The following is a 27,844-nucleotide window of genomic DNA, read 5'->3' as shown; positions in this document are numbered from 1 at the left end:
GCCTGATGAGGTGCTCAAACCCATGAACCATGAGATCAAGTCAGACGCTTAACCAACTGAGCCACCCAGGCATCCCTGGAGGACTTTCTTTTCTCTTTTCTTTCTTTCTTTTTTCTTTTCTTTTCTTTTCTTTTCTTTTCTTTTCTTTTCTTTTCTTTTCTTTTCTTTTCTTTCTTTCTTTCCGACTTTCTTTTCTCTTTTCTCTTTTCTTTCTTTTTTCTTTTCTTTTTTCTTTCTTTCTTTCTTTCTTTCTTTCTCTCTCTTTCTTTTCTTTTTCTTTCTTTCTTTCTCTCTGTCTCTTTCTCTTTCTTTCTTTCTTTCTTTCTTCCTTTCTTTCTTTCTTTCTTTCTAAATGTGTTTAATTTTGAGAGAAAGAGACAGAGCACGAGTGGGAAAGGGACAGAGAGAGAGGGAAACACAGAATCCAAAGCGGGCTCTAGGCTCTGAGCTGTCAGTACAGAGCCTGATGTAGGGCCTGAACCCACGAACTGAGAGATCATGACCTGAGCTGAAGTCAGACGCTTAACCAACTGAGCCAACCACGCGACCCTGGAGGACTTTCTTATACTTCCTCAACACACAGTATTTAAAGGTTCCTTCCAATTTTCTTTTTTTTTTTTTAATTTTTTTTTTAATGTTTTTATTTATTTTTGAGACAGAGAGAGACAGAGCACGAGCAGGGGAGGGGCAGAGAGAGAGGCAGACACAGAATCTGAAACGGACTCCAGGCTCTGAGCTGTCAGCACAGAGCCCGATGCGGGGCTCGAACTCATGAATCGCGAGATCATGACCTGAGCCAAAGTCAGACGCTTAACCGACTGAGCCACCCAGGCGCCCCTCCTTCCAATTTTCTATCCCCAAATACATCGAACAAGAATACTCATTTCTTTTAGAAATATAATAGCATGAAAGATTAATTGGAAAGCCTGTCTTCAATCCATGGTCTACATTAAAAACTCTCCGGACTGTCCTCTTAAGATCTTGGTCAACACTGACTTGAGTAGAAGTTTAGAGAACACTATCATGAAATCTCTTTTTTAACCATGTAGCCTGAAGGATACTTGAATCCATCTGTTAACACACAGTATGAGCAGACCGCCATCACCTGATACATGCCGAATACTTGAGAGCAATACACACAATATTTACAAGGCAGGACTGAGCTAGAAAAGAAAGAGTACAATAGCATTGGCATGACATGTAACAAAGCAAGCCAAGTGGTGTTTCAGGCACTTTTACAGGAGGAATTCCTGTAATGGGTGTACCCATCTACAACATCCTGGGTGTTCTGATTTCAGACAACCTACCTCTATTTCCAACCCAATTAACAAAGGGCAGGTTTGTTACGGACAGGGATATATTGCTTATTTCCTGACAGTTGATGGACCAATCTCCAGGACACATACATTTCCTTTAGATTGAAAGATTCATTAACATAACTGCCATCTATGGGCTTTTGCGTGGTAAAGCCAAACAAATATGGGCATTCGGTGGGGGCGGGGGGCGGGTTGTGGAGAATGATATTACGCGATACTTCACTCCCTTTCTAAGAAAAACAAAAATGTGAAAACGCACTGATTTGAAATATTAAATATGACGTTAGGAAAACCAGGGACATAAAAGGCAGTGGACACACAACGCCAATTTCCTGGTTTTGATGACATATCATAGTTCTGTAAGATGTTACTGTTGAGGAAGGGGGGTGATGTGTATACTGGACCTCTCTGTATTAGTGTTCCATGAGTGTGTGATTATGTCAAAATAAAGGCTTAATTAAAGATGATAGGCACATATTTACTGAAGTTTAAACAACAACACGGTTCAGAGAACACACATGGCCATTGGGGGCGGGGCATCAGAAAGAACGGATACTGAACTTCCATGTCAGAAGACACGGTTTTGTGCTCTTGCTCTACTACGGAGGACACGTGACACAGGCAAGTAAGTTTCTTAAATTCTAGGTTTGAGCTCTTTCACCCATAAAATGGAAATATCATGCCCACGTGTAAGGTTATGATTAGTTCTTTCCCCCCTACCCCCCGCCCTGCCCCGCGAGATCTTTCACCGTGAAAGCGAAGTCTGCTCTTATTCCTTCCATAGATCAGAGCACTGGGGATGCCTGCTGCAGACGAACTCAGTTACCTGATTTTCTCCTACAGGAGAGAACTATGTTTAAAGGTTCGGCATGAAAAGAGCAGCTGACTTACCAACTTCATCCTGAATCTCCTCGGCCACGGCAGGCACATTGTAGAGCAGGGACAGAGACTGGTTCATGCGCTCGTAAATCACACGCAGATGTGTCATAACCTGCGATAAAGGGAAAAGTTTTTTCCTCACCGAGCACCACAGATAGATACAAATTTCCAAAATAAAACTGACAAAATGCTGGAACTTGTGACCTAAAAGGGCATTCTTATTTTTCTTGTTCTTCCATTTTTTTTTATTCTCTAACTTCAGAGCTGTTTTCAAGTTCCTATTGTATTGTATGCTTGGAGCCATAAATTACAAGGCCAACTGAAAAGAGCATTTCTGCCCAACACTCATTCCTAATATTTAGACTCCCTAAATAATCCCTAATGCTCTAATTATATTTCTGCACAAATTTTCCAAAAGATAGGAACACATTTCAATTTGACTGGATCTTTCTCTTCCCCCCTTCCTTCCTCCCTCTTTTTCTATCGATCGATCGATTGATCGACCTACCCACCTACCTGTTTAAAATTCTTCTATTTCAGGAAATGTAAAATTTCAGATTGCCAGAGGTAGATTTCATCTGTCAACCATTGGGAATGTGAATAAAACACATTATTACAAGGGCTTCACCTAGGCTCCCATTTATATCCAAGCACTGTGGTAGCAGTGGAATTTATGATTGCCCGTCACAATCTAATTGAACCAATTTTAGAGGTTTCGGTTAATACAACTTTGGTTTTCTTCACTTTAGTCATCAGAGTTTTAAATGGATCCCTAAGAATCGGCAGCATGGACACTCAGGATTTTTATATTCCTTATTATTTTCATAAATCAGGAAACGTCAAAGCCCACGTTGGTGTAAGACAAGCCTGTAGAATTTACCAGGTATTAAAGAACTCTTGCTACAGAGGTCAAGCGCCCACAAGTACTCAGGGAATACCTTGCAAGGCCACTGTGCTATCAAGGTTGCACATGATGACCACACTCAGTGCTCACCTGGGACCGGATCTGAGCAGCTTTCTTTGGGTCCACCATGCGTACGTGTTCAAAATGCTTCAGGGTGTGTTGCCTGTCCTTCTGTTCAGCGCGGACATACTTCTTTAGCATGTTGAACACATGACGAGGCTGTTGTGGAAAAAAAAAACAAACCCACACCTTTCAGGTCTGTGCAAAATACTGCTTCTTCCAGGGGCTCTGGGTCAGAGGTCCCACGAACTCATCCCATCATGTGAAAGGATTAGGAGTCATCTTTTTGCAATTTTCCCACTACTTTCTTAATGGGTAATTACTTAGTTGATTCGCCATTTTTCATTTTGACAAGAGCATTTAGCATTCGGCATACAGGATGACTGTCCATAATCAATATTTTCTTTTTAAATGGCAGTATATTGCTACAGAAAGAGATGATTTTTATTTTTAAGAGAGAGAGAGAGTATGTGCAAGGGGGGGAGAGGGGCAGAGGGAGAGAGAAAGAGAATCTTAAGCAGGCTATACACTCAGCGCAGAGCCTGATGCGGGGCTCGATCCACAACCCTGGGATCATGACCTGAGCCAAAATCAAGAGTCGGATGCTCAACCAACTGAGCCAGCCAGGTGCCCCAAAGAGATGGTTTTGGAGCTGTAATATTTACGTTAGGTCCCTCCCCTCTCCCCAACCAAATATATAGGGGCATATGTAAGACTACATTTCTACATGTGTAGTCTTAGTGGTTATCTCCATAGTAACACTGCACAAATAACCCCATCACCAGTAGCATATAAAATACAATAATCAAGATGAGAAAAATAATAGACAACTTAACCACTACTAATTTGTAGGCCAAGGAATAACTCACAAGCTTTCAGGCACGTTAGTTTCCCAGGAGAAAGGCCAATGTGAAACTGTAGTTATTTTACTTTGAAATGTAATTAAATTCTTTCTATGCCATCAGATTCTAATTCTTTCAGCAACAATTAAGTTTCTTGGGTGCTTTTTTTCCCCTGATTGGTTATATTTCATTTTTACTCTAGAGTTACTTGAAAACATTCATCCTAATAAACAAAGGACAAAGGCTCCTTTGCCTTCAATGATTCCATTGCTATGTGTATTCTACTATAGCATCCTACTATGTGATTTTGTGAAGTGACTTCCAAAGATACACATTTCTGCTTCATTAAAACAAACAAACAAGCAAACGAACCCTATGAAAGTTCATGTCAGGAATAGAATTTTCGCCATTTGGGCAAACCCAGTTATTACTAACCAGGTCATGGGCACCTTGAAAACTAGCTGGACAGTACAGAATTTACTTCCAGAGATGGTATATTGGGAGTAGGGTGAAGGCTGTAGCATTTTATGGGAAGTTCCTGCCCTTCTCCTTTGGCTGAGTTAGGGGTCACCTCCCCGATAGCCCGGGGAGAAGTGGTATCCTTTTTTTATACCCCATGAAATGCTACATATATCTCCATTATTGCACTTATCACAGTCTATTAAATTATTTCTCTTGTATTTTCTTTTTAAAGTTTACTTATTTTGAGAGACAGAGAGACAGAGAGACAGAGAGAGAGAGAGGAAAAGAGAGAGAAACCCAAGAAGGTTCCGCACTCTGCTCTCAGCACAGGGCCTGATGTGGGGCTGGATCCCACAAACCATGAGATCATGACCTGAGCCAAGATCAAAAACCGGATGCTTAACTGACTGAGCCACCCGGGCGCCCCCAATTACTTATGTTTCTGACTGCTTTCTTGAACTGTGACATCTTTAAGGGCCAGATTTGGTCTTTCTTTATCAGGGATCACACAGTACCCAGTGCTTGATGCAGAGAGGGTACCCTGTACTTGCTTGCTTTAGCTGTCTGCAGGCCACCTTCCTACACTTAAGAAAGGAAACAAATACAATAAAAAGAAAATAAGCCTGTGCTCATCTGCCTTATTTCTTTCACCCTACCAGAAACGTATTTCTCCATAATTCCAAAAAAAGGCAGACATCACAGCTAGCAACATAGCTTTTGGCAACGCATCATTATAATTCTCATTTGTACTCTGAAGTCTAGTTGAATCTACAAATCAGAGAGTGATCTTTTAAACCCCAGAGCAGAAAAGTAATAAAAGAGATAACAACTGACCAGCTACATTGATTATATATATGTATGCGCGTGTGTGTGTGTGTGTGTATGTATATATTTAAAATACGATTCGTTTAACGGCAGGATATTATTGAATGTAATGGATACTTTATATGCAGGATTGTGCAGTCAGGATATTACAAACCCTTGATCCCCTTGCTTGTTATTTAACACCAAGGCCTTTAAAAAACTCCCTCTAGGAGGGAGGCAAACCATAAGAGACTCTTTTTTTTTTTTTTAACTTTTTTTTTCAACGTTTATTTATTTTTTGGGACAGAGAGAGACAGAGCATGAACGGGGGAGGGGCAGAGAGAGAGGGAGACACAGAATCGGAAACAGGCTCCAGGCTCTGAGCCATCAGCCCAGAGCCCAACGCGGGGCTCGAACTCCCGGACCGTGAGATCGTGACCTGGCTGAAGTCAGACGCTTAACCAACTGCGCCCCCCAGGCGCCCCCATAAGAGACTCTTAAACACTAAGAACAAACTGAGGGTTGATGGGGGGTGGGGGAGAGGGGAAAGTGGGTGATGGGCATTCAGGAGGGCTCCTGTTGGGATGAGCACTGGGTGTTGTATGGAAACCAATTTGACAGTAAATTATATTTAATATAAAAAAATAAATAATTCCCTCTATTTCTGTCATGATGATCCCTCCAAGGCTGGAGACAGAAAGGATCTAATTGCATCTATTCACAATGTCCCTGCCCCTGATGTGTGCAAGCTGACTGACTGCATGTGCTTTCATAGCTCTATTTCATTATTTTCTCTTGAAAAGGCTTCATTGTTTTGAGGAAAATGGAAATTTTTTTTCTTTTAAAGAGTACATATAAGAAAAAATACTTCAATTAAACATAAGGATTGCTTTCTTATAACCTTCTTTCCTTCTTATTTATTTTGCAGCCAGTCACCTATGAATGTTTCTATAAGGCATTTTGTCTTGAAACGCCGGCCACCAAAGAGTGTGTGCACCAGAAATATAAAGGCGCCACACTGGCCTTGTCATTACTGCATTAAAGCCGAATCTCAAATTGGACAATGGAGGGGTAACTTCTGACAACTAACATTTGGGTCTCCCCTTTTTCTTCCACTATCGCCCAAAACAGCACACATTCCCACTTGCAAATTATTACTGTTAACATGAATTTTAAAATGAATTTGAGAGTCCCCCATATTATCCAGGCCTCAAATTTTTCTTCTGTGCAATTCAGATAAGAGTATCTTTCATACAGAGTACACTGAGTATTAACCACGTTCTGTGTTAGCTGTCGAGGGTAATGCTTAGTTCACAGCAGGTGCACAGTACACATCTATTTCTTCCACTCAGTCCTTGCCTCCAATGCCCAGCCCCTTTTCTTTCCTCTAAGCAGTAACAGCTCAACACTTATTGGCTATTTATATGAATGAGTGAGACCATGTGCTTTATGCATAGTAACTCACCAAATCTTCCTATCAACCCTATGGCTGGGGTTTTATCATAGATAAAACACAGCACAAAGAAGGTACAGGGTTATATGGCTGGTTACACAGCTAGTTACAGAGCTAGCCCGTGGTATAGTGAGAACAGAGAGTCTGGCTCTGGCTCTTAACCCTGTTCTCCCGATCTGCTATGTGATCATGCCTTTCAAGGAAACTCTAACATGGGTCAAGCTAAAAATAATTCCAAAAGCAACTTGCATAGTTGAATACAGAGAGAAATAATTGAGTGGTTAGAAATGAGTCTGTTCTAGGAGTCCTCGCCTAAATCTCTAATGCTTATAAGCTCAGATGATATTCTTTGGGGACATGATCACACCCACTCTTATCATTGTGCAGAAGACCATCCAGATTTAGCTTATTCAGTCTCTCAACTGCTGTTCCTGCTTTCTGGCACTCCATTTTCAGCTACTGTGTCAGATGTAGGGAGGTGAAATGGCAAGACAGGAATGTCCTTTGTCAATTTGTTTAGGATTACTAGAAAACGATTAAAGGTATTAGTTAAAAGTTAGGCTTTTATGACACGCACAGATTCTAGTTCTCCATCCATCCTTCCTTACTTATCGCCTATTAAGATGGAAAATTAAATGGTCATTGTGTTCACATGTTTAAAATTGCTTATCTTATTTAACACCAACATTTCTCCATTTCAGAAATATATTTCTAACTTCCCCCAACAAATCCCTAGAGCTTGACAATGAACCAGAAGCACACCAGGATCTCATGATTCCCCAAGGCCTCAGCAAGGCTTGCCCTCACTTTACCAGGAAACAAAGCTCCGGCAAGAATAATGAGGCCTAAGAGCCCATTGTAAGCTATGACCTCATCATTGTTTACATGAGCTCAGACACACATTGTGTGTGTGTGTCTAGTATAAACATAAGCCTTTTTCTTCCTAATGCCTACGCCTCGGGACATGAGATAATTCAGGAAGACATTACCATGCCCCTCAATAAATGAATTACATGGTTCTGCTCGGTTGATGCATCCATGCAAACACATTTCTAAGAATCGTGCTTAGAAATGAAAAAAAAAAAAAATCAGATTAGCTCTTATGTTGGAACAGGCAGATATATCACACCAAATAAAATGGTGGTTATGTCTGCAGCTGAGAAACAAATATCATTCTTAGGTAACAAAGAAAAACATTAACATTTCTCTATGCTTTTATATCTTTCATTTGCTTTAAGTTAAAAAAAAAAGCCAAAAAGGGCGTTGCCTTTGGTATATGATTCATTGCATATTTTAATCAAATAAGTAATTGCTTTTACCACTTTTAGCGGTAAAATTGCCAAGGATTAAAACTAGTTATTTCTAGAGATGTACCATCCATGCATTTCATCCATGCATTTCAGGATAAAAGGGAATCTCTTGGGGGTTTATTTCATTATGCTAAGACAAAGATAAGTTTCTTAAAATTGTAATTAAAAACACAGTAATATACAAAAATAAGAGAAAAAAAAACATCTCTACAAGAAATGTATTCTCTTAAAGTAAATGATTCTACTATTGTCACAATAGTTACATTTATGACAAGATTGTTCGGCTGATTAGAAATACGAGCGTAAGAATTCAGTGGTTCAAACATATTCACAGGAAAGAGTGTAAGGAACCTGTGTTTAACCTCTATGCATTTACTTCCAATCATTCTCAAGTCTTTAAATCTTCCGTAACTAGTAAATCATGTTTTTTTTTCCTGACAAATTTCCCTTATTTCACAATTTACATATTGTACATATAAATACTACAATCTGATTACATTGGCATAGGATGGCTGATCTTATTATTAAAATTTATAGCAAAGGGCAGAGAAAATAAAAGGAAAAGATCTGCCCCGGGGGGACTAATTACATCCAATCCGTTTTTATCATCACTATTGTTTCTGGGTGTTTAGCCCATAACAACAAAGTGTCTATTTGCATCTGATGTGACACTTTTCAGTCTGCACTAAATTCACTTCACTATCACAATGCATTTTCAAAAATCGTTTCAAAAAGAATTTCTTAACGGATTGAGACTGGGCATTACTAAAATGGATTAGATTTAACCTAAAATAGAAGATTTATCTTTTGGAACGTTAACCATTTTCTTTTCTTGGAACAAGAGCATAACTCTGGCTGCCGGCACAGATCCTGGCACAATTTGGTTGCCAAAAATGTTTGTTAATTAAATTATTGAATAACCTAGACCTAATTGTAATTTCACGCGTGGTTCCAGTAACAAAATCTATCCTTCATGGTATCTGAGTTAATAAGCATCTCTCCACTAAGACGCACTCCCGATTTTCATGAGACATACTGATTTTTCAACCCCACTTGACCTATCTATCCAGTATGCTGGAGTCCTTTAGAACGTTGTTTTAACGAGGAACACTTCCCAGAAAATATTTCATGCATTCCATGGCACGTTCAAACTAACATCAACAAGAATTCATCTCATTAATTTCAAAAGATGACATAGCTCGTCTTATGGTTTGGGTTTTGATGCCAGGTTGATGTAAATAATTTTGAAAGAAAGTTCATGGCCCTCCTCTATAAAATGTAACATTAAAAAAAAATGATTTCCCCTCTTCTCAACTGTATTGCCTTTTCACTGGGTTTTTATGCAATTTCATACATTTCGTGTTGCTGGACTTGGGGTCAATCACACACGTCTAACTGATTCCATGCAATCGTGTCTGGATGTGTAGTTCATGTGGGAGGCATATTAAAACATGGCCAACTGATCCTATTTTACTCCATGCTTTATGCTTGATTTGGAAATCGGGCATCTTATCACAATACACTTGTGTCTTAAGCCATTTTCCCGAGGAGAGGGAATGATATGTCAAGAGTCTTTAAAGGCACTGGGTGTAATCTCACCAGGGAGGAGGAAATAAATGGGTCACTTTATGAGGAGCACCCGAAACTTTCCAGGTGGCTAGGGACTTATTCAGAAAGCCGCCTCCTGGAGCATTAAATTGCATCCCACTGGTTTCTAACCATGTAACCAGGAAACTTAATTGCCTATCAAGAAAACACAAGTCTCTCCTGTTTTCACAAACAGGCTAAGGCCATTATTTTCATCTTGGATTTCAAGAAGTCTTAAGCATCTAAGTGTAAAATGTATACAATTTCTGTGCAGGTTTTAAAAAACACCCTTAGAGTTAAACCTTTCTCTGCTTGAGATGGTCTCAGTTAAGTTCTTTTCGATACTTTGGCCCTCAGAATTTCAGCATTTCACAAGTACCTTCACTGTTGCAAGAAAAATCTGGGGGATAAAAGAGACAGTCAGAGAAGCGTCCACGGGCACCTTTGGATCACAGCTGTGTTTGTCTTTAAAGCTAGGAGTTGAACTAAATTTTTAAAGTTCACTGCAAAATTCATCCACATTCCTTTCTTCAGAAGAGCACACACACGATTTGTGTAGTTTAAAATGAGTTTACGAAGGCAAATGACAATTCTACGCCAAGCTGAACACTGAAGGAAGTCTTGAGGAAGCGGCCGGGGAAATGGCACCAGATTCTTGGGCCTGCCTCCATTCAGTATTTCTCAAGGTTGGAGAACAGGGAGGCATTAGATATCCTCCCCTCCCGGCCTATCCAGGTAACTGCTTCGGCTCTTGGCCTTGTGCTGTTAACAGAACACGGTGGCCCCCAGGAGAACAGAAAGTCATCTTCTCCCCCTTCCCTCCTCCACAGGGAAGTGGACTTCCTAACAGGGACTTGGCAACGAAGCCTCCGTTCCTGGTGTTTTTACAGTATATTCTAGCCTTTCTCTTCTCAGGGAGGAAGGTATCTCCCTACTTCACAATCTCAGCCCAACCTCTGATTAATCCTTTTGTTTTTCTAATATGGCTAAGAAAGCTAGAACAAGGCTAATTGTAAAAGAGAACAATTAACCCCCCCCTTTTTTTTTTTAATTTTTTTTTTTTCAACATTTATTTTTGGGACAGAGAGAGACAGAGCATGAACGGGGGAGGGGCAGAGAGAGAGGGAGACAGAATCGGAAACAGGCTCCAGGCTCTGAGCCCTCAGCCCAGAGCCCGACGCGGGGCTCGAACTCACGGACCGCGAGATCGTGACCTGGCTGAGGTCGGACGCTTAACCGACTGCGCCACCCAGGCGCCCCCAATTAACCCCATTTTGCAAATGAAGGAGGAAGAATCCTTTCAATTAAGTCGTCTGTTCCAAGTTACAGGTTTTATGGGTGGTGAACCTGGGAATTAAAGACAGGTGTTGACATCTACTATAAAATTTAGAAAATAAGAGTGGTTTTAATCTAGTTGTCAGAAATAATTTATTCTGGGTACAGTGACATCATAAGGAAATCTATTATTTGGTCTCTTTCCCTAGTCTTTGACACAGAGCTCCTAAAACTCTAGTAATTTCCTGAGTGACAGGGGTGACAGGAGCATCTTTTTGCAGAATATTCAGTCTGAGCTTCTGGTTCCTGCCACAGGAGCTTCTAGGACCCCTGAAGCGATAAAGTGTTATCTTTGGTACACTCTCCCAGTGACTCTTGGAGGATGGTTCAAACCCAGTGATTAGAGGTTTGGAATTTTTAGTTCCACCCTCCTGAGAGGGGAGAGGGACTGGAGATTGAGTTCAGTCACCAGAGGCCGGGGATTTAATCCGTTGTGCCTACCTAATGGAACCTCCCCATAAAAAAAATGCTCACAGTGGGGTTCAGACAGGTTCCCGGTTGGGGAACACAGTGGGGTGCCAGGAGAGCACAGACAGAGCAGACATCCCAGTGCCCCATCCCTTCCCCTACGCCTTGCCCCATGTGTCACTGCCATCTGGCTATTCCTGGGTTATATCCCTTAGAATATGTTGCTAACAGTAAGTAAAGCACTGATCTGAATTCCGTGCATTGTTCTAGTAAATTATCAAACCCAAGAAGGGGGTTGTGGGAACCTCTGATGCATGGCTGGTTGGTCAGAAGGAAAAAATGTGAGTGAAAATCTGAGACTTGGGATGGGTGGCTGAAATGGGGGGGCAGTCTGGTAGGACGGAGCCCTCAATCTGTAGGGCTTATGCTAATGATGGGGAGTGTCATAATTATCAAATGTGAGGGGGAAAAAAAATCCTCACATTTGGTGTCAGAATATGGAGAGTTGAGTCACACACACCACAGCTATAAATCAGCGAAGACAGGGGCGCCTGGGTGGCGCAGTCGGTTAAGCGTCCGACTTCAGCCAGGTCACGATCTCACGGTCTGTGAGTTCGAGCCCCGCGTCGGGCTCTGGGCTGATGGCTCAGAGCCTGGAGCCTGTTTCCGATTCTGTGTCTCCCTCTCTCTCTGCCCCTCCCCCGTTCATGCTCTGTCTCTCTCTGTCCCAAAAATAAATAAACGTTAAAAAAAAAAATTAAATCAGCGAAGACAGCGTACAGAACTGAAATTCAGCACCTGATCCAAACCCAGGATCAATGCTTTTGGATCAACTGTAGCATCCACTGGATGCGGAGCTTAGATCAACCAAGCTGAGAGCCAAGAAGGGCCAGAAATTCTCTGGAGTTGCAGGTACTCAATTCTTATTTAGGCAAGCAGTGAAACACGCTGAAGCTCTTCATGACGAGTTGGATTATTAATACAACCCCAAAGGCAAAGCCTATGGAGTTAATGGAAGAAACCATAAACGAAGCACGTTTGAAAGGATACCACAGAACTTTGTGCAAAGATTTGCCAAGTGGTCTGATCACCCCACAAATGCCAACTGTGACATAATCTTGACTTTTTAGAAGAGAGGTAAAATAGTATGTTTCCATTTTGCATCTCCATACTTGCATTTTGGCATTTTTGCTTCCCACATCCTCCAACTGGCTGCACCACGCTCAAAGACACATACCTTCATATCTCTTTTAATTTCCCCCTCTCCTCATACTCCAGCTAACCACAGCGCCTTGACCTACTGGAAACATTAATGCGAGGAAACCCAAAACAATGCTTATAAAAACCCAAATGCAATTAAATTGATCAGTGGGTGAACATCATGTGCGCGCATGTTTCTAAGGGGAAGACCCGGGCTACTATCTGCCCCCACAGGGTAGACGTCTGTGAGGCCAGAAAGGTAAGTAACCCCTACGTCGTTAAATAATGCGCTATTATGCATTTGTCTGAAAAACATTTACGTTTTCGTGATGGGTTCTGATTTTCAAGGATGAAATGAAAACAGATATCATCATTTAAATGTGTACATGCAACCTATCCCGGAAAGAAACAGGACATCCCAGTGCTGTAGGGTTTGACAGTATCCGATGAAGAGCCCTTCCGACTTTGAAGGCAGTCCCGAAGCAGGGCTCTGCGGTGGAGGGAATCCGGGTGATGAATGTGGATTCAGGGGCACAGGACAGCTTTCCAGCTAACGCCTCTACTACATATTTCGTAATTTTCTGTTTAACTTAGTTCAATTAAAAACAGAAAGCACTAGCGTCTCTGGTTCCATATCACCTGCTGGTCTTTAGATCCGTCTATCAAGATTGGTACAGATTCAAAGCAAGGTAAGGCGGTCATATTAAGAGGTTTTACGGAAATAGTGTGCAAATCAGTCAGCAGAGTCTGTAGGATTTTGTCCAATGAATGCTAATTCTCCTGTTTTCCTTTCCATCTGTTTGTTACTGGGTCTGTCCTTAAAAGCTCTTAAGTTAGGCGCGCCTGGGTGGCTCAGTCGGTTAAGCATCTGACTCTTGGTTTCGACTCAGGACATGATCTCATGCTTTCGTGAGTCTGAGCCCCACCTCGGGCTCTGTGCTGGCAGTGTGGAGCCTGCTTGGGATTCTCTCTCTCTCCCTCTCTCTCTGCCCCTCCTCCACTTGTACTATCTCTGTCTCTCTCAGGATAAATAAATAAAATTAAAAAAAAATTTTTTTTAAAAAGCTCTCAAGTTAATGAGTCTCCTTGTGCCCACCAATTTTACAAATTGCAACTAAAACTAAATGAATGATGAATGGATGAATAGTAAATATGTAAGGTTTAAGATAATTATATATCTCAAAGGTGATTTTCAACCTAGCAGTCTTTTAACTTTTAAGTGCATTCATATCAGCTTTACAAAGTCTGTATTATACTGAAAGCTTGAGGATAGAATGCCTCAAACATCTTGGGACTCTTCTGTCTCAGGTCCTTCACATATGAAGAACTAGGCAAATGGTTTTTAAATTATTTCCTGTCCCTTATATTGAGGTGCAGATGTACCAGATTTACCCTGGCATGTGGATGCATGCTGTCTGCATATATTCTATAAATGCTCATATCTCTTTTTGGACCCGAAGCGATTAGCAGAACATGAAGAGTTGTAGGGAGAAGGGCAGTTTGCAAGGTTACAGGAAAACTTTTTAAAACGGCCAAGTTAAACGCCTCTGTTTCGCACTCATGAATTTCTGTCCTTGATTTTCTCCAATGATTTTGCTGCTTCTTATTGGATATTTATTTCCCTGCTGTTAGAATTCACTAAACAGCACTGAGCAAAATCTCCACCTAGGGACAAAACCATGTTCCTTGATGATAAATCTCACAAGTCGTTACATTAATGCCCTACCAAGGAATTCTATGAGGCAGTTTTCCGGAATCTCAGGAAATTTAACACTTGGCTGAACTAATCAGAAATGAGAAAGGAAAGAGTGTTGGTGCTAAAGGAACTTCTTACCCCTCAGCTGAATGTTGGAAGTCTGAATGTGAATGTGAGGCATCCGATATAAGCATGAAATTAATTTTGGCGCTCAGAAGATGACTGTAATTGTGAGACACTGGAAAACACCACCACCACCACCACAAACACACAACACCAGGGGCACACAGACAAGACAGATCTACACGAAAACATTTCCTCATTCTCACTCCCATGTAGAAAATGCTTCAAAGTCCTCTGCGGTCAAGATGATAATTAGAACGCTGTCTAATGGAAGATCTGGAATAAGTATCTGTAAAGACACTGAGAATCTCTGAATTATAAAGAAAGCTTTTGTCATTTGGCTCCCATGTTTTAACACATTTCAATTCTTACTAATTAGGAACTCCTAAGTTTTTTCAGACCTCAGCCCACCATGTTTATTTTAAACAGAAATTCTGATCTAGCCTTTAGTTTAACTGTACGGGAGCCTGCTAAAGGCTAACTGGTCTGCATATTGAAGAGAATGATGGACAGTAAGGCAACAGCTTCGTCTTCTCTCCGTCTGTGAAGTGGAATCCTGACAGTTACAAAAAGAAGGCTCAGATCACATTCAGCTCATCATTCATGAGGCCGTAAGGTGACTGAATATGAGCTCTGATAAAGTAAGAAGTGAGAAGCATAGGTAGAGAGATCTGGTGGTCAAATGATAATTTAGTTTTAAGTTGTACTTAAATTTGGTAGTGATCGAAGAGTGGCGGAAGTCTGACCATGTGTGATGCAACTCTGCAGAGGAATTTAACAATTCTAGGGGAAAGAGAAAGGGTGCAACTCCTTGATTTTCCAAGGAAACTTTAAGAAAAGAGTTAAAATGAAAGGGGCTGGTCCTTAGAAGAGTCACTCGCCCTCTACAGATTAAGAGTTTATCCTGAGTGCAAAGACCAAACTATTCCTGAGGAAATACAACTGTTTTATCTCCTGTGATGTTGGAAGTATTTGGACATGGCAAAATTCTAAGTATAATTCCAATGCACTTTTAGATTAGCCATTTATGGTATTGGCCAGCAGGCACATAATTAATTAAAAAGGAAATTTTAGAACATAAAGCACACACAGCCATGGGGACTCACAAATGAAATTCATAGTACGGCAAGGAATTCTAGCTGCATGAAAACATCATCAAAACATCATCACATAACACTTCCAAGCTTGGGTTCAAAATTATAGATAAAAATACAGATTAAATATGAGCCTCAAAGATGAAAACAATCCATGTTGTTTCAGATTCCCACGTGCCAAGGCCGGGACGGGCACAGTATGGTCAGGGTTAAGGGGATAATTATTTTGAAGGTGCTATCAACTATAGAATCCACAGAAAAAACACTGACTAATTCATTTCCTATATTCAACTAACATTTACTGAATACTTCATCTTTTCCAGGCACTGTGTTAAGCATGAGGGAGATCTCAGAAAAATGTATTTATGGCTCCAATATAAGATGCCACCTTCCTTGGACAGTAACCGGCATGCTCCTGATTTGTCTTTTAATAGGAATACAGAAAAGTCCTTAAAAGGGGACTTAGAATTTTCTGGCATTTTTTCCAAAGTGCAGAGCCAGGTCCAGCTATATGTTAAAATAAACACGTGAAATAAAATTTAAATAAGATGCTCATTAACTTAAACATGGCAGGTGATGGGGGTGCCTGGGTGGCTCAGTCTGTTCAGGGTCTGACTTTGGCTCAGGTCATGATCTCACAGTTAGTAGGTTTGAGCCCTGCATTGGGATCTGTGCTGACAGCTCAGAGCCCGGTGCTTGCTTTGTATTATGTGTCTCCCTCTCTCTCTGCCCCTCCCCGACTCATGCTGTCTCTCAAAAATAAATAAATGTTAAAAGATTGTTTATTTTTATTTTTAATTTAAAATTTAATTTTTAATTTAAATTTAACTTTTCATTAAAATTTTTTTTAGTGTTTATTTATTACTGATAGAGAAGACAGAGAGAGAGAGAGAGAGAGAGAGAGAGAGAGAGAGAGAGAGAGAAAGAAGGTGGGAGGGACAGAGAGAGAGAGGGAGACACAGAATCCGAAGCAGGCTCCAGGCTCTGAGCTGTCAGCACAGAGCCTGATGTGGGGCTCAAACTCACGAGCCATGAGATCATGACCTGAGTTGAAGTTAGACACCAACCAACTGAGCCACCCAGGCGCCCCTAAAAAAGAATTTTGTTTTTTAAATGGCAGGTGATAGCAAGATTGCAGCCCCATGATTATCCAGCCCCAGTTTTTATTCCATGGGAGAGTTTTATGCATTTCTAGGGAAGAATTCAATAGACTTCTTGGATCAATCAACAACCATCTGATTTTTTTTGACAGTAAAATAGCCCCTAATCCAGTCTTTAATTTTTATTTCAAATTAACACGATGTTTAATTCTGCATGAAGAGATCAACAGGCCCAGAATGAATACGATTGTGACCAGTCTGAAAGTATCCCCTTTGGTAATACAGGAAGCTTTGGCAAATACCCTTCTCATCGCCATCTTTCCTGTGATGGCAGATGGGACAGAACTGAAAATTCTGAAATGTGCTTTGGTTCAGGACTCCATTCAGTCCCCATCTTATTTTTAGCTCCATCAATGACCACACTGCAAAGACCCTACTTCAGAGACCAGACTTTCAGCTGGAACATTCCAGTAAACTGTCAGTGATTGAGATTCTGGTCTCAACACCCACACCCAGCCCTGCTCTGGCGAACGATCCTAACGGCCCTGACTCCAAAATCGAGTACTCTAGAAAAAGAGAGTAACCAAGGAACTTCTTCTCCAAACGCATGTAAACAGGACTTTACCGAACAGTGCTAGGACAGAGACTGTTTTTCTGAATAGAACGTGCAAATGCTAATGTGATATTCTTTTTCAAAAGCCTTTTGTTCAGAGAGGAAGTGTGGTCTAGTAAGAAGGCACTCCAGTGGTCGGCTGTGACAGCTCCACCCTGTCCATGAACCAGTGTGGTGGTGTCACCCCGGACCAGACACTCGATCTCAGTGATGTCACTGGTAGAACAAGGTCAATTCAATCTCACTATCTATACAAGAGTACCGGAAGCTCTTCTATGGTTCCTCAGAGCTTTCTGGGCTGTAACTTTAGCATCAAAGGAAAAATCAAAATGAGGAGAATCACTGTAAGTGGGAGACTTTTTGGTTTAGTCACATCATACATGCCAACTGCTGCTTTCAGCCAAGATGGAGTAATGAGGACCAGATTTACCCGACCGCCTGTAACAACCAAAATATGGACAAAATATACAGAACTATGCTTCTAAAAGACATCTGACATCAGGTGAAGGACGGTGAACACTGAGAAAGGGGACATGAAGGAGGTGAGCTCTGGAGCTGCAGGAGTGCTGGGGAGGACTGAGTTGCTCAGAGAACCCAGATTTGCATCTAATGTCCCTATGCAAAAAGTAGCTGACTCATGATCAAAGCACGCAAGTGAAAGAATCCAGCTGAGACCATGGGGGAAAAAAACGCCCAAAAAGATTAGCGGCAACAGCGCCTGGTGTTCACACAGGGTCAGGGATAGCACCTGTTCCCACCATCCAGATGGGAAAACTCAGTGTTCACAGTAGATTACTCAGAAGAATCCTACCTCTGTATTGCTGAATGAGCCATAAGCTGATAACTTGCCCTGAACCCACCTAACAAGTCTTAAAAGCAAAACCCAAAAGGATCAAACGGTTTCTGAGTACTTTAACATTACAGGACAAAGCTCAAGAACAGAGGTATATAGGGGCACCTGGGTGGCTTAGTCGGTTAAGTGTCTGACTTCAGCTCAGGTCACGATCTCGTGGTTTGTGAGTTTGAGCACCATGTCGGGCTCTGTGCTTGACAGCTCAGAGCCCGGGGCCTGCTTCAGATCCTGTGTCTCCCCCTCTCTCTACCACTCCCCGGCTTGCACTCTGTCTCTGTCTCTTTCTCCAAAAATGAATAAACATTAAAAAATATATATAAAAAAATAGAGGTGTACAAAAGTACCCAGCACTCAACAAAGTCAAGTTCACGATGTCTGACAGCCAATAAAAAACTACTACGTATGAAACGATGAAGGAAAATACTACATATAATGAAAACAATCAACAAAATCAATCAAAATTGACCCAAAGCTGATATTAGAGGTAGCAACCAAAGATATTAAAAGTAACTATAAATGCATTCCAAAAGTTTAAAAACTTAGGTGAAGAAATGAGAGATATGAAAATAACAAACAAAAGCCAGACTAAACTTCTAGATGTGAAAGCTACAATGTAGGAGACAAAAAACAGCCATATGGGATAAATAGCTGACTGAAATACACATGGCACATCATAATCAAATTGCTCAAAACTGGTGATAAAGAGAAAATCCTCAGAGTGGCCAGATTAAAAAAAAAAAAGATATATTATTTACAGAGATAAAGAAAAGGGTATTAGCATTCTTGTTGGAAACCATGCAAATAAGACAATGGAACATCATCATTAAAGTAGCTGCAGAAAACTTCTACCTATAATTCTATACCCAGCAAAAATGTCTTTCAAAAACAAAAGTGAAATAGAGATCTTTCCAGATATACCCAAGCAAAAGAATTCTTCACCAATCTACATGCATTCAAAGAAACTTTCAAGGAAGTCCTCTGAGTAGAACGAAGATAATTCCAGATGGATCTATGCAAGGATTAAGGAGCACCAGAAATGGTAACTATCTAGATAACTATTTTTCTTATTATGTAACTCTTTAAAAGATAATTCATTGTTTAAAAGAAAACTAACAATAATGTAGTATGGAAAAAGTATGGCAACAACAGACCAAAGATTGGGAAAGGGGAAATGGAAGAATCTGATGAGGTTCCTGTAATGTACATGAAGTGGCATAGTATCACTTGTGCTGGTATAATATTGGGAAGTGTTAGAAACATTTTCTAAAACTCTGAGGCAAACGCTAAAATAACGAAAGAAAGAGTTACAGTTCTAAAAACCCTACAACGGGCATATAAGAAAACCATAAAAAAATATCTTATTAGTCCGAAAGTTGGCAGAAAAAAGAAAAGAAAGGGAGCAAAGAATAGATGAAACAAATAGGAGATGCAGCAAGAGGACAGATTTAGGCATAACTGTATCAATAACTTCATTACATGGTGTTCGCAATTTTAAAAGGCAAGATTCAACTGTATGCTGCCTATAAGAAATGCACTTCAACTGTAAAGACAGGTTCCACGAGGATGGAAAAATGATATGCTATGATAACATTGATCAGAAGAAAGCTGAAATACCTTTAATATCAGACACAGTAACTTCACAGCAAAACATAGTACCAGGGATAAAGAGGTCATGTCATAATGATAATGGGGGGCGGGGGCGCGGAGGACGTAAGAGCTCTGGATGTTTCTGCGCCTAAAAACAAAGCCTCAAAAATACAAAAAGCAGAGGCTGATAGCATCACATGAGAAAATAGCAGAGATTTTAATGTCGCTCACTCAGTAACGGATAAACTAACGGACATAGTACACACACACTCCGGCTCAGAACGTTCCTTATGTCCAAAGTAAACTCTCCCATGAAGCCTCACTGAGGAGATCTGCTTGCATTGCTCAGGAAGCCTTTCTGGGCATTTATTGCTGAAAACCTCAAACAAGGCCTCTTCTCTGTGGACACCATGACTGATGAGGGTTTCCCACCAGAGAATATGACTGCTTCCCTCAGCAGGAAACTTGAGTTCTAGTTCCTCAAAATCCTGACAGAAATCCTAACAGCCCAACCACGCCCCAACTCTTCTTAACCCTCAGTTATTTGTCATTAGATGGTTACATAGAAAGTCCTGTCAACTTTTGCGGTTTCCTGACTTCAGCTGTCACTGACACGTTTCCTGACGTGTCACTGTCCCAGGCACATTAACTGGGGTCAGGTCTTGCGCGTCGAGTCCCCAGGAAGCCTGCCTGACGACTCTGTGGAAAGGCATGAGTGTCTATTGCGCTGAGACGACCCTGTGCAGGCGGCTCCCCTGTGACCCCATAACCTTCAAGACAAGGGAACCGAGGCCAAACCTGTACATAATGGTGCTCGTAACAGTTCCCAGATTTCCTTCCGGTGGCCTTCAGCACCCCCCGTGCCCCCACGCCTCCTGTTTGTGTTGGGCCCCGAAGCGAGTTGTGAAAGGAGGCCTCGCCAGACCTACCCGAGGGGGCACAGCCTGCAGGGCAGTGATGTAATTCTCCAGAGCCAGGCGACGGCGGTCATTGAGCATGGCTTCTACTCGGGCCATGTGCGTCTCCACCAGCTGCTGCCTCTCGTTGGCTGCTTCCTGCTCCAGGGACTCCACTTTCTCCTGGAAATGCTGCCGTTGCAAACACGCGCACACATCAACACGGGACCGGACGTGCAGCATGGGGCTTCCCAAGGGGGTATCCTACTCCATTTGACTCCAAGATTTACAGTCCTTCCAACATTTTGACGAATTCGGCATGCTCTATGGGTTGCCTCCCTTTCCTGCACCCCATCCTCAATCCTGATTTCTCACTGTAAATCATTCTTCTCTATGGCCCCCGAAGACTGACTGGACGAGCCGTAGCACAGGCTAAATTTCTGTTACTTTTAAAACTCGAAATTACATTGCAAACAAAGAGAAACCAACCAAAACAACTCCGCTCTCCCTCAACGTATTTTAATAGGAAAGTGACCACGAGGATCTTACAATTTGCTTAAGGCAGCTGTGAGAGGAGTTCCTGTCGCAAAAGTCTAATCATGGTGTGTGATTTGTGCCAGGGGAAGAGGTAAAGGAAGAATTTGGCAACCAAAAGCAGAATGCAAGGAACAATAGGGGTTTTATGGCAATGAATTAAAACTTGAGCTAATTAAGAGCAAATGCAAGGAAGAGCTGAAGAAACTGAATTCCTGGACAATGATGAACAATAGTCCAAATTAGTGGGAATGTGAACAATCCCCCTGGGGGTTCTAGAGGTGCTAGCCCATGCTGCCCGGTGGAGAACCCGCCTGGGTTTTACCTGGATGACTGCCTTCTTGTCCGCTTTAGGCAAGTTCTTTGCTTGCCTTTCTGCCTCTTCCCATTCTCGCATGACCTACAAGATGAGAAAACATTTCAATTTAAAACCATCAGTTCTTTTCTCAAAGATCTATTCTTTCTGTATTTGACACTGTATACATTAAGAAAATTATCGCATTCCAGTCCTATCTCCAAACTGTTTGACCCCACACTAAGAAGTGTATCATCTCTCATAGCAGTATATTACACAGCAATGTTCATGTTCTTCGAAGGAATATGGCCCTTTGAAACAAAGGTAGTCTTTTTTTCTTTTCCTGAGAAGTGGCTGCAAGTCATTTTGTTTGATGTGCACAAATGTCAACGATCCATAAAGGGCATATAGATATGTATTTTTTTTTTTTTCTTGTAGGCTCTGCACTGTCAGCACAGAGCCTGACGTGGGACTCTATCTCTTGAACTGTGAAATCATGACCTGAGCCAAGATTAAGAGTTAAGATGCTTAAACGACTGAGCCACCCAGACGCCTCTATATATATTTCTTGAACAAGGATTTCCAACATTAAATTGAATACTTTAGTTTTAGTTTTTTGTGAAAGTGAGTTACAAAATTTCCAACTGTGTATTTTTGAACAGTAAATGGGGTGGGGGGTGGGGAAGGCATGAATATTTATTTTATTTTTTTAATTTTTTTTTAAAGTTTATTTATTTTTGAGACAGAGAGAGACAGAGCATGAATAGGGGAGGGTCAGAGAGAGGGAGACACAGAATCTGAAACAGGCTCCAGGCTCTGAGCCATCAGCCCAGAGCCCGACGCGGGGCTTGAACTCACGGACCGCGAGATCATGACCTGAGCCGAAGTCGGCCGCTTAACCGACTGAGCCACCCAGGCGCCCCAAGGCATGAATATTTAACAGATGTGTATACATGCCATGAACACACTCCCCAAAAGAAGTACATAATGGAGGAAGAAAAAGAAGACTTCTATTGTCAGAAATCGTCAGGTCCGCCCCACTGATGGTAGGTAAGGGGGGCCTTTGCTCACCAAACCCCATCATGAACAGCAAAGAGGACCCTATATACCCCCAGAAATTCCAAGAGAGTACACATTATAATGTTCCGAATGTAGCAAAACGTATTCTTAGCAAGTACTGCTAATTTAGTAACCAGGCTAATCTGCTCTGTAGGAAAAGAACACTTGTTCTTCTCATCCTCGAAGTCCACCCAGGGTTACGCTGAGAGAGGTTCATTCATTGGCCTGAATGCCAAGAAGCCTGCAGCTGCGTGCATGTTGTTGAAATGGAATGAAACTAGATTCTTACCACCTATGGCTGCCTTTCCTTTCCCAGTGTACTATACTCTGTCAGGCAGAGCTTTTTTAAGTGCAACTCATACCGGAACTAGGTAGAATAAAGAATAGAAAGATCAAGTAAGCAAAATAATGGTCTGTTGACAGATATGTACTTACATACTTTGTAGATATACAAAGCACAAAAGAACCTAATATCTGTACTATCAAAGCCTGTTATTTATAGGTATTTGTCCCTAAAGAACTGATTTTTTTTCTGACATCCTTCAAGATCAGAAAAAGAGAGAGAGAGAGAGAGAGAGAGAGACTTAGAATAAAAACTATTGACAGAGAACTTCTATGAGATAATACCATATCAAATCACCATGTAGGTTTTTATTTAGATATTTTATTAGCTACTAGCATTAATTTGTTATATAGGATACAAGACTAGCTTCCTTGTGTTGTTTTTATGAAATTATGGAGAAAACAGAACGGAGTGAATTTTCTATTATACTTGAAGAACATGTAAAAAATAACCTAAACAGGTCACAACAAAATTGGAACCAATGTCCTACTGTTATGAATATGAACAGAACACAAAAGAACACGTGGTCCCAGATGCTTTGATGTCTCTAAGAGTTAATAAAGGGCACTTGTAGGGAGGGGGCTACGAAGACCACCTCTGCTTTATGGATGAGATATGGCTTGCAGTAAAAAATATTTCAATTTCCTGGTTTGAGAATGTTCACGGTGGCGGTGCTCTACCATGAACTCTTACGGCAAGGAATCTCAAAATTCGTCTGAGAGAGAAACCAAGTGGCTTATTGGAATGCGAAGACTGATTTCCTGTATTACCTTTACATTTCTGCCATCTCACCTAGTACATTCCGAACCTGGTCTGTAAACTTTAAGCTTGGGAAATACATGGAATAATTAAAGAGACTGATTTGGCTGATGCATTGAAAATAAACACTACTACAAAATGAAATTGAATTTTGACTTTCAGAGCAATTTAACCATATCCTGTACCCTCCCAAAGAAAACAATTCACTCAAACCATCACCCTAGGCCTATTTAATGCAAGATAAACACACACCACAGGCTCAATCTCTCTCCTGGAACAGCAGCTTCCACTGCAGTGCTCCAATGACAAACATTACTGTACATTTGCTACATGGCAGATCTTGTATTAAGAGCTTCATAAAGTCTATCTTGCTTAACTGATGACTTAAGCAGTCCATGAGATGAGTCATGGCGATCTCCATTTTATGGATCAGGTTAAGCTACCTGCTCGAGGTCACGGAGGAAAAAAAAAATGGAGAAGGAAGGATATACACCAAGATCATTGTAGCTCTAAAGACCATGCTTTTATCTTCCATGGCCCAATGTGCCATTAAAAAATACAAAAATTACTGGGGCGCCTGGGTGGCGCAGTCGGTTAAGCGTCCGACTTCAGCCAGGTCACGATCTCGCGGTCCGTGAGTTCGAGCCCCGTGTCGGGCTCTGGGCAGATGGCTCAGAGCCTGGAGCCTGTTTCCGATTCTGTGTCTCCCTCTCTCTCTGCCCCTCCCCCATTCATGCTCTGTCTCTCTCTGTCCCAAAAATAAATAAATGTTGAAAAAAAAAAAAAAACAACAACAAAAATTACATATACATTTTATATATATGTATATATATATAACTTATATAAATTATGTGTTTATATATCCACATAAATAATATATAAATGTTATACATGTATATTTATAAATATACATAAATATATATAAAATATATAATATTTATATAATAACATAAAACAAAGGCAAATTCAATAGGTGAGCTAAGTTTCTTTTTATTTGGTGACAGGAAAAGGATTGTTCCTAAGATGTTGATGCTTATCTTAAAAATAATAAATTTAGAGAAATGTCAACTTTCATTTTGAAAAATTTCATTTTAATGATATAGTAAAACTACTAAATAAGTAACATATATAATTATTACATGATATATATATAGAATAAAAAGCATTTATAGACTATTCAGAATCTTAGATTTGCTAGACCCTATTCAACAGCAATCTATAAGTTTAGTTATCATGAGCCCCAGCAACCAAATACCAAAAAAAAAAAAAACCCTCCAAAATGTCTGTTTTCATAAGAAAACAAATAGTAACAAAAATTACAAAAAATTCAATTAGAGGGGCGCCTGGGTGGCGCAGTCGGTTGAGCGTCCGACTTCAGCCAGGTCACAATCTCGCGGTCCGTGAGTTCGAGCCCCGCGTCGGGCTCTGGGCTGATGGCTCGGAGCCTGGAGCCTGTTTCCGATTCTGTGTCTCCCTCTCTCTCTGCCCCTCCCCCATTCATGCTCTGTCTCTCTCTGTCCCAAAAATAAATAAATGTTGAAAAAAAAAAAAAACAACAACAAAAATTACATATACATTTTATATATATGTATATATATATAACTTATATAAATTATGTGTTTATATATCCACATAAATAATATATAAATGTTATACATGTATATTTATAAATATACATAAATATATATAAAATATATAATATTTATATAATAACATAAAACAAAGGCAAATTCAATAGGTGAGCTAAGTTTCTTTTTATTTGGTGACAGGAAAAGGATTGTTCCTAAGATGTTGATGCTTATCTTAAAAATAATAAATTTAGAGAAATGTCAACTTTCATTTTGAAAAATTTCATTTTAATGATATAGTAAAACTACTAAATAAGTAACATATATAATTATTACATGATATATATATAGAATAAAAAGCATTTATAGACTATTCAGAATCTTAGATTTGCTAGACCCTATTCAACAGCAATCTATAAGTTTAGTTATCATGAGCCCCAGCAACCAAATACCAAAAAAAAAAAAAACCCTCCAAAATGTCTGTTTTCATAAGAAAACAAATAGTAACAAAAATTACAAAAAATTCAATTAGAGGGGCGCCTGGGTGGCGCAGTCGGTTGAGCGTCCGACTTCAGCCAGGTCACAATCTCGCGGTCCGTGAGTTCGAGCCCCGCGTCGGGCTCTGGGCTGATGGCTCGGAGCCTGGAGCCTGTTTCCAATTCTGTGTCTCCCTCTCTCTCTGCCCCTCCCCCGTTCATGCTCTGTCTCTCTCTGTCCCAAAAATAAATAAAAAACGTTGGAAAAAAAAAAATTTAAAAAAAAAATTCAATTAGAAGTCTCAGGTTCCTCCATATAGTCTTATGAAGCAATTTTCCACTGCATGAACAAAAGTTATCAGTTATCATTGGATTTATGGATCTTCAAAGACTTAGTTATTTTATGTAGAAAAAATGACAACTAGTACATAGATAGAGATTTAAGAGGCAGGCAAGTTCAAAGTCAAACAGTCCCCAGAATTCAGGACCACAGATTATGAAGATATATGTTAATCTCAGGCATCTCGCTTTCCTACGACCACTGGAATTAGCAGACCAATGCACTCTCTGCTCTAGCATAACATCTCTTATATCTTATATAACATCTTATATATATAAATCTATATATATCTATCTATCTTATATCTTATATAACATCTCATATCTCAGATATAACTAATAACTAAGAGATGAGGAAACTCTGTAAAGACTTATATGGACTAAGTCATGGGTTAAATAGATTTGCTAAAATAAAATTAAGTTGCTATTCTAGGAGAGATCTGGAGTATCTGAAACTGACATATGTATCAAAAAAATCACTAATAAATCACTCAGTACTGGAAAAGCCAAGCCAAGCCAAGCTTTCAGTGTTTATTTCTGTTATTATTCTTTTTTGGACTTCATTGTGCCTGAAGTGATTTTGAGACCAGCGAGAAGGCTCTGAAAGCTTCAGAAGCAAAAAGTGAGACAGGATTTAAGCTTAAAAGGTGTTATTTCAGAGGTAATAAATACAACTCCAAGTCATCCTATGCTTGCTTAACAGTGATTATATACCAGCCTGCGTTTTTTCCTAATGAAAAGTCCTGTTTTTCAGAGGGACTGCCTTCGGGTGAAACCTCAGTATTCCATTCTACCTAGCTTTCTAGTTCAACTTGCTTTTATGTTTTCATCATGGCCAACAACTACAATTGCACGTCACATTCCAGATTCAAAGAATTTTAACTCTCCCCCCAGTTGTTATTATTCCAAAATGGATCCAAGTGTTATGGTCATTCCTCTTAAAAACAAAACAAAACAAAACAAACAAAAAACCCCAACTAATTGTGTTGTGTCTTCTAGATCCATTAGCAGTTCTGTTTTAAAATGTAGGGTTTTTTTTTGGTTGGGATGAGCACTGGGTGTTGTATGGAAACCAATTTGACAATAAATTTCATAAAAAAATAAAATAAAATAAAAAATATAGGTTTTTTTTTTTTTTTTAAATATTCAAGTATGGTGAGGTCAACAGATCAGGAGAAAAATGCCATTGAAAAAAGACTGTTACTCACACACACTTCCCAAGAGGAGGCGACATGCCATGTCATTGAGGGGAGGAGGACGGGGAAGCACCAGGGTGGGTCAGGAGGTAGAGGGCATGAGGGAAAATGTACCCAGGAGTCTGGGTTCCTTGAGAAGGAATGGGTGAGTCAGGGTAAGCAGGCTTAGATTCGGCTAGTTTGAACAGTTTTGGTAGGTTCTGAGGTACAGGGGCTCTCCCTAGATGTCTGGTACCTAGACTTGGGGTGAGGAGGTAAATAGTGGGTCAGAGTGTAAGAGCCTGAAGAAGGTAGTTGGGGGATATGGGCTTTGAAGTGGTTGGTTTGACAATGGAAGGTGTGCCCAAAGGCTAGTCATTTGCTACCTCTAGAACTGGCTAACTCTTGGAGGGGGAGGTCTCCCTACAGTTAGTAAGGCCCCACATGTCAAAACAGCATGATTAATGCTGTTACTAAAGACTTACTGTGGTCTTAGAAAACATACAGCAGACTAATTCATGAATCCTATTTAATGTCTATTAAGAAAACTTACAAGTATTTCTGCTAAACAGTACAAGAATTAGTAATACCTTCCTATATTTACCACAGAATGTTAACACCAAATAAGGGAATGGTTATCTTTAACCTGAGAGCTTTCCTCATTTACTCACTTATGGTTCCTTAAATCTGACTCTTCGTATGTTTTTTTCACACTCTAAATTGTGGACGCAAGTTGGCCAGTGATTGGCAAGTAAGTGCTGATACATATTTGTT

The 27,844-nt window shown here is 40.5% G+C and overlaps 1 protein-coding gene across 8 annotated transcripts in view; it reads right to left on the bottom strand.

Moving 5' to 3' along the window:
- The window catches only part of LOC122491270 (amyloid beta precursor protein), a 279,513-nt gene that overhangs the window by 62,046 nt on the left and 189,623 nt on the right, over window positions 1-27,844 (bottom strand). For all 8 annotated transcript variants that reach the window (XM_043593800.1, XM_043593801.1, XM_043593802.1 and 5 more), the window contains 4 exons: window positions 21,382-21,456; window positions 20,556-20,714; window positions 3,190-3,318; window positions 2,208-2,307 (listed from right to left, as the gene is read on the bottom strand). In XM_043593800.1, the coding sequence (XP_043449735.1) occupies window positions 2,208-2,307; window positions 3,190-3,318; window positions 20,556-20,714; window positions 21,382-21,456 (463 nt within the window). The remainder of the gene's footprint in view (window positions 1-2,207; window positions 2,308-3,189; window positions 3,319-20,555; window positions 20,715-21,381; window positions 21,457-27,844) is intronic.

The sequence above is a fragment of the Prionailurus bengalensis genome, chromosome C2 (assembly GCF_016509475.1).
Source record: "Prionailurus bengalensis isolate Pbe53 chromosome C2, Fcat_Pben_1.1_paternal_pri, whole genome shotgun sequence".
Lineage (NCBI taxonomy): Eukaryota > Metazoa > Chordata > Mammalia > Carnivora > Felidae > Prionailurus > Prionailurus bengalensis.
Note: the sequence above shows the minus strand (reverse complement) of the source record. Positions and strands in the feature narration are given on the sequence as shown.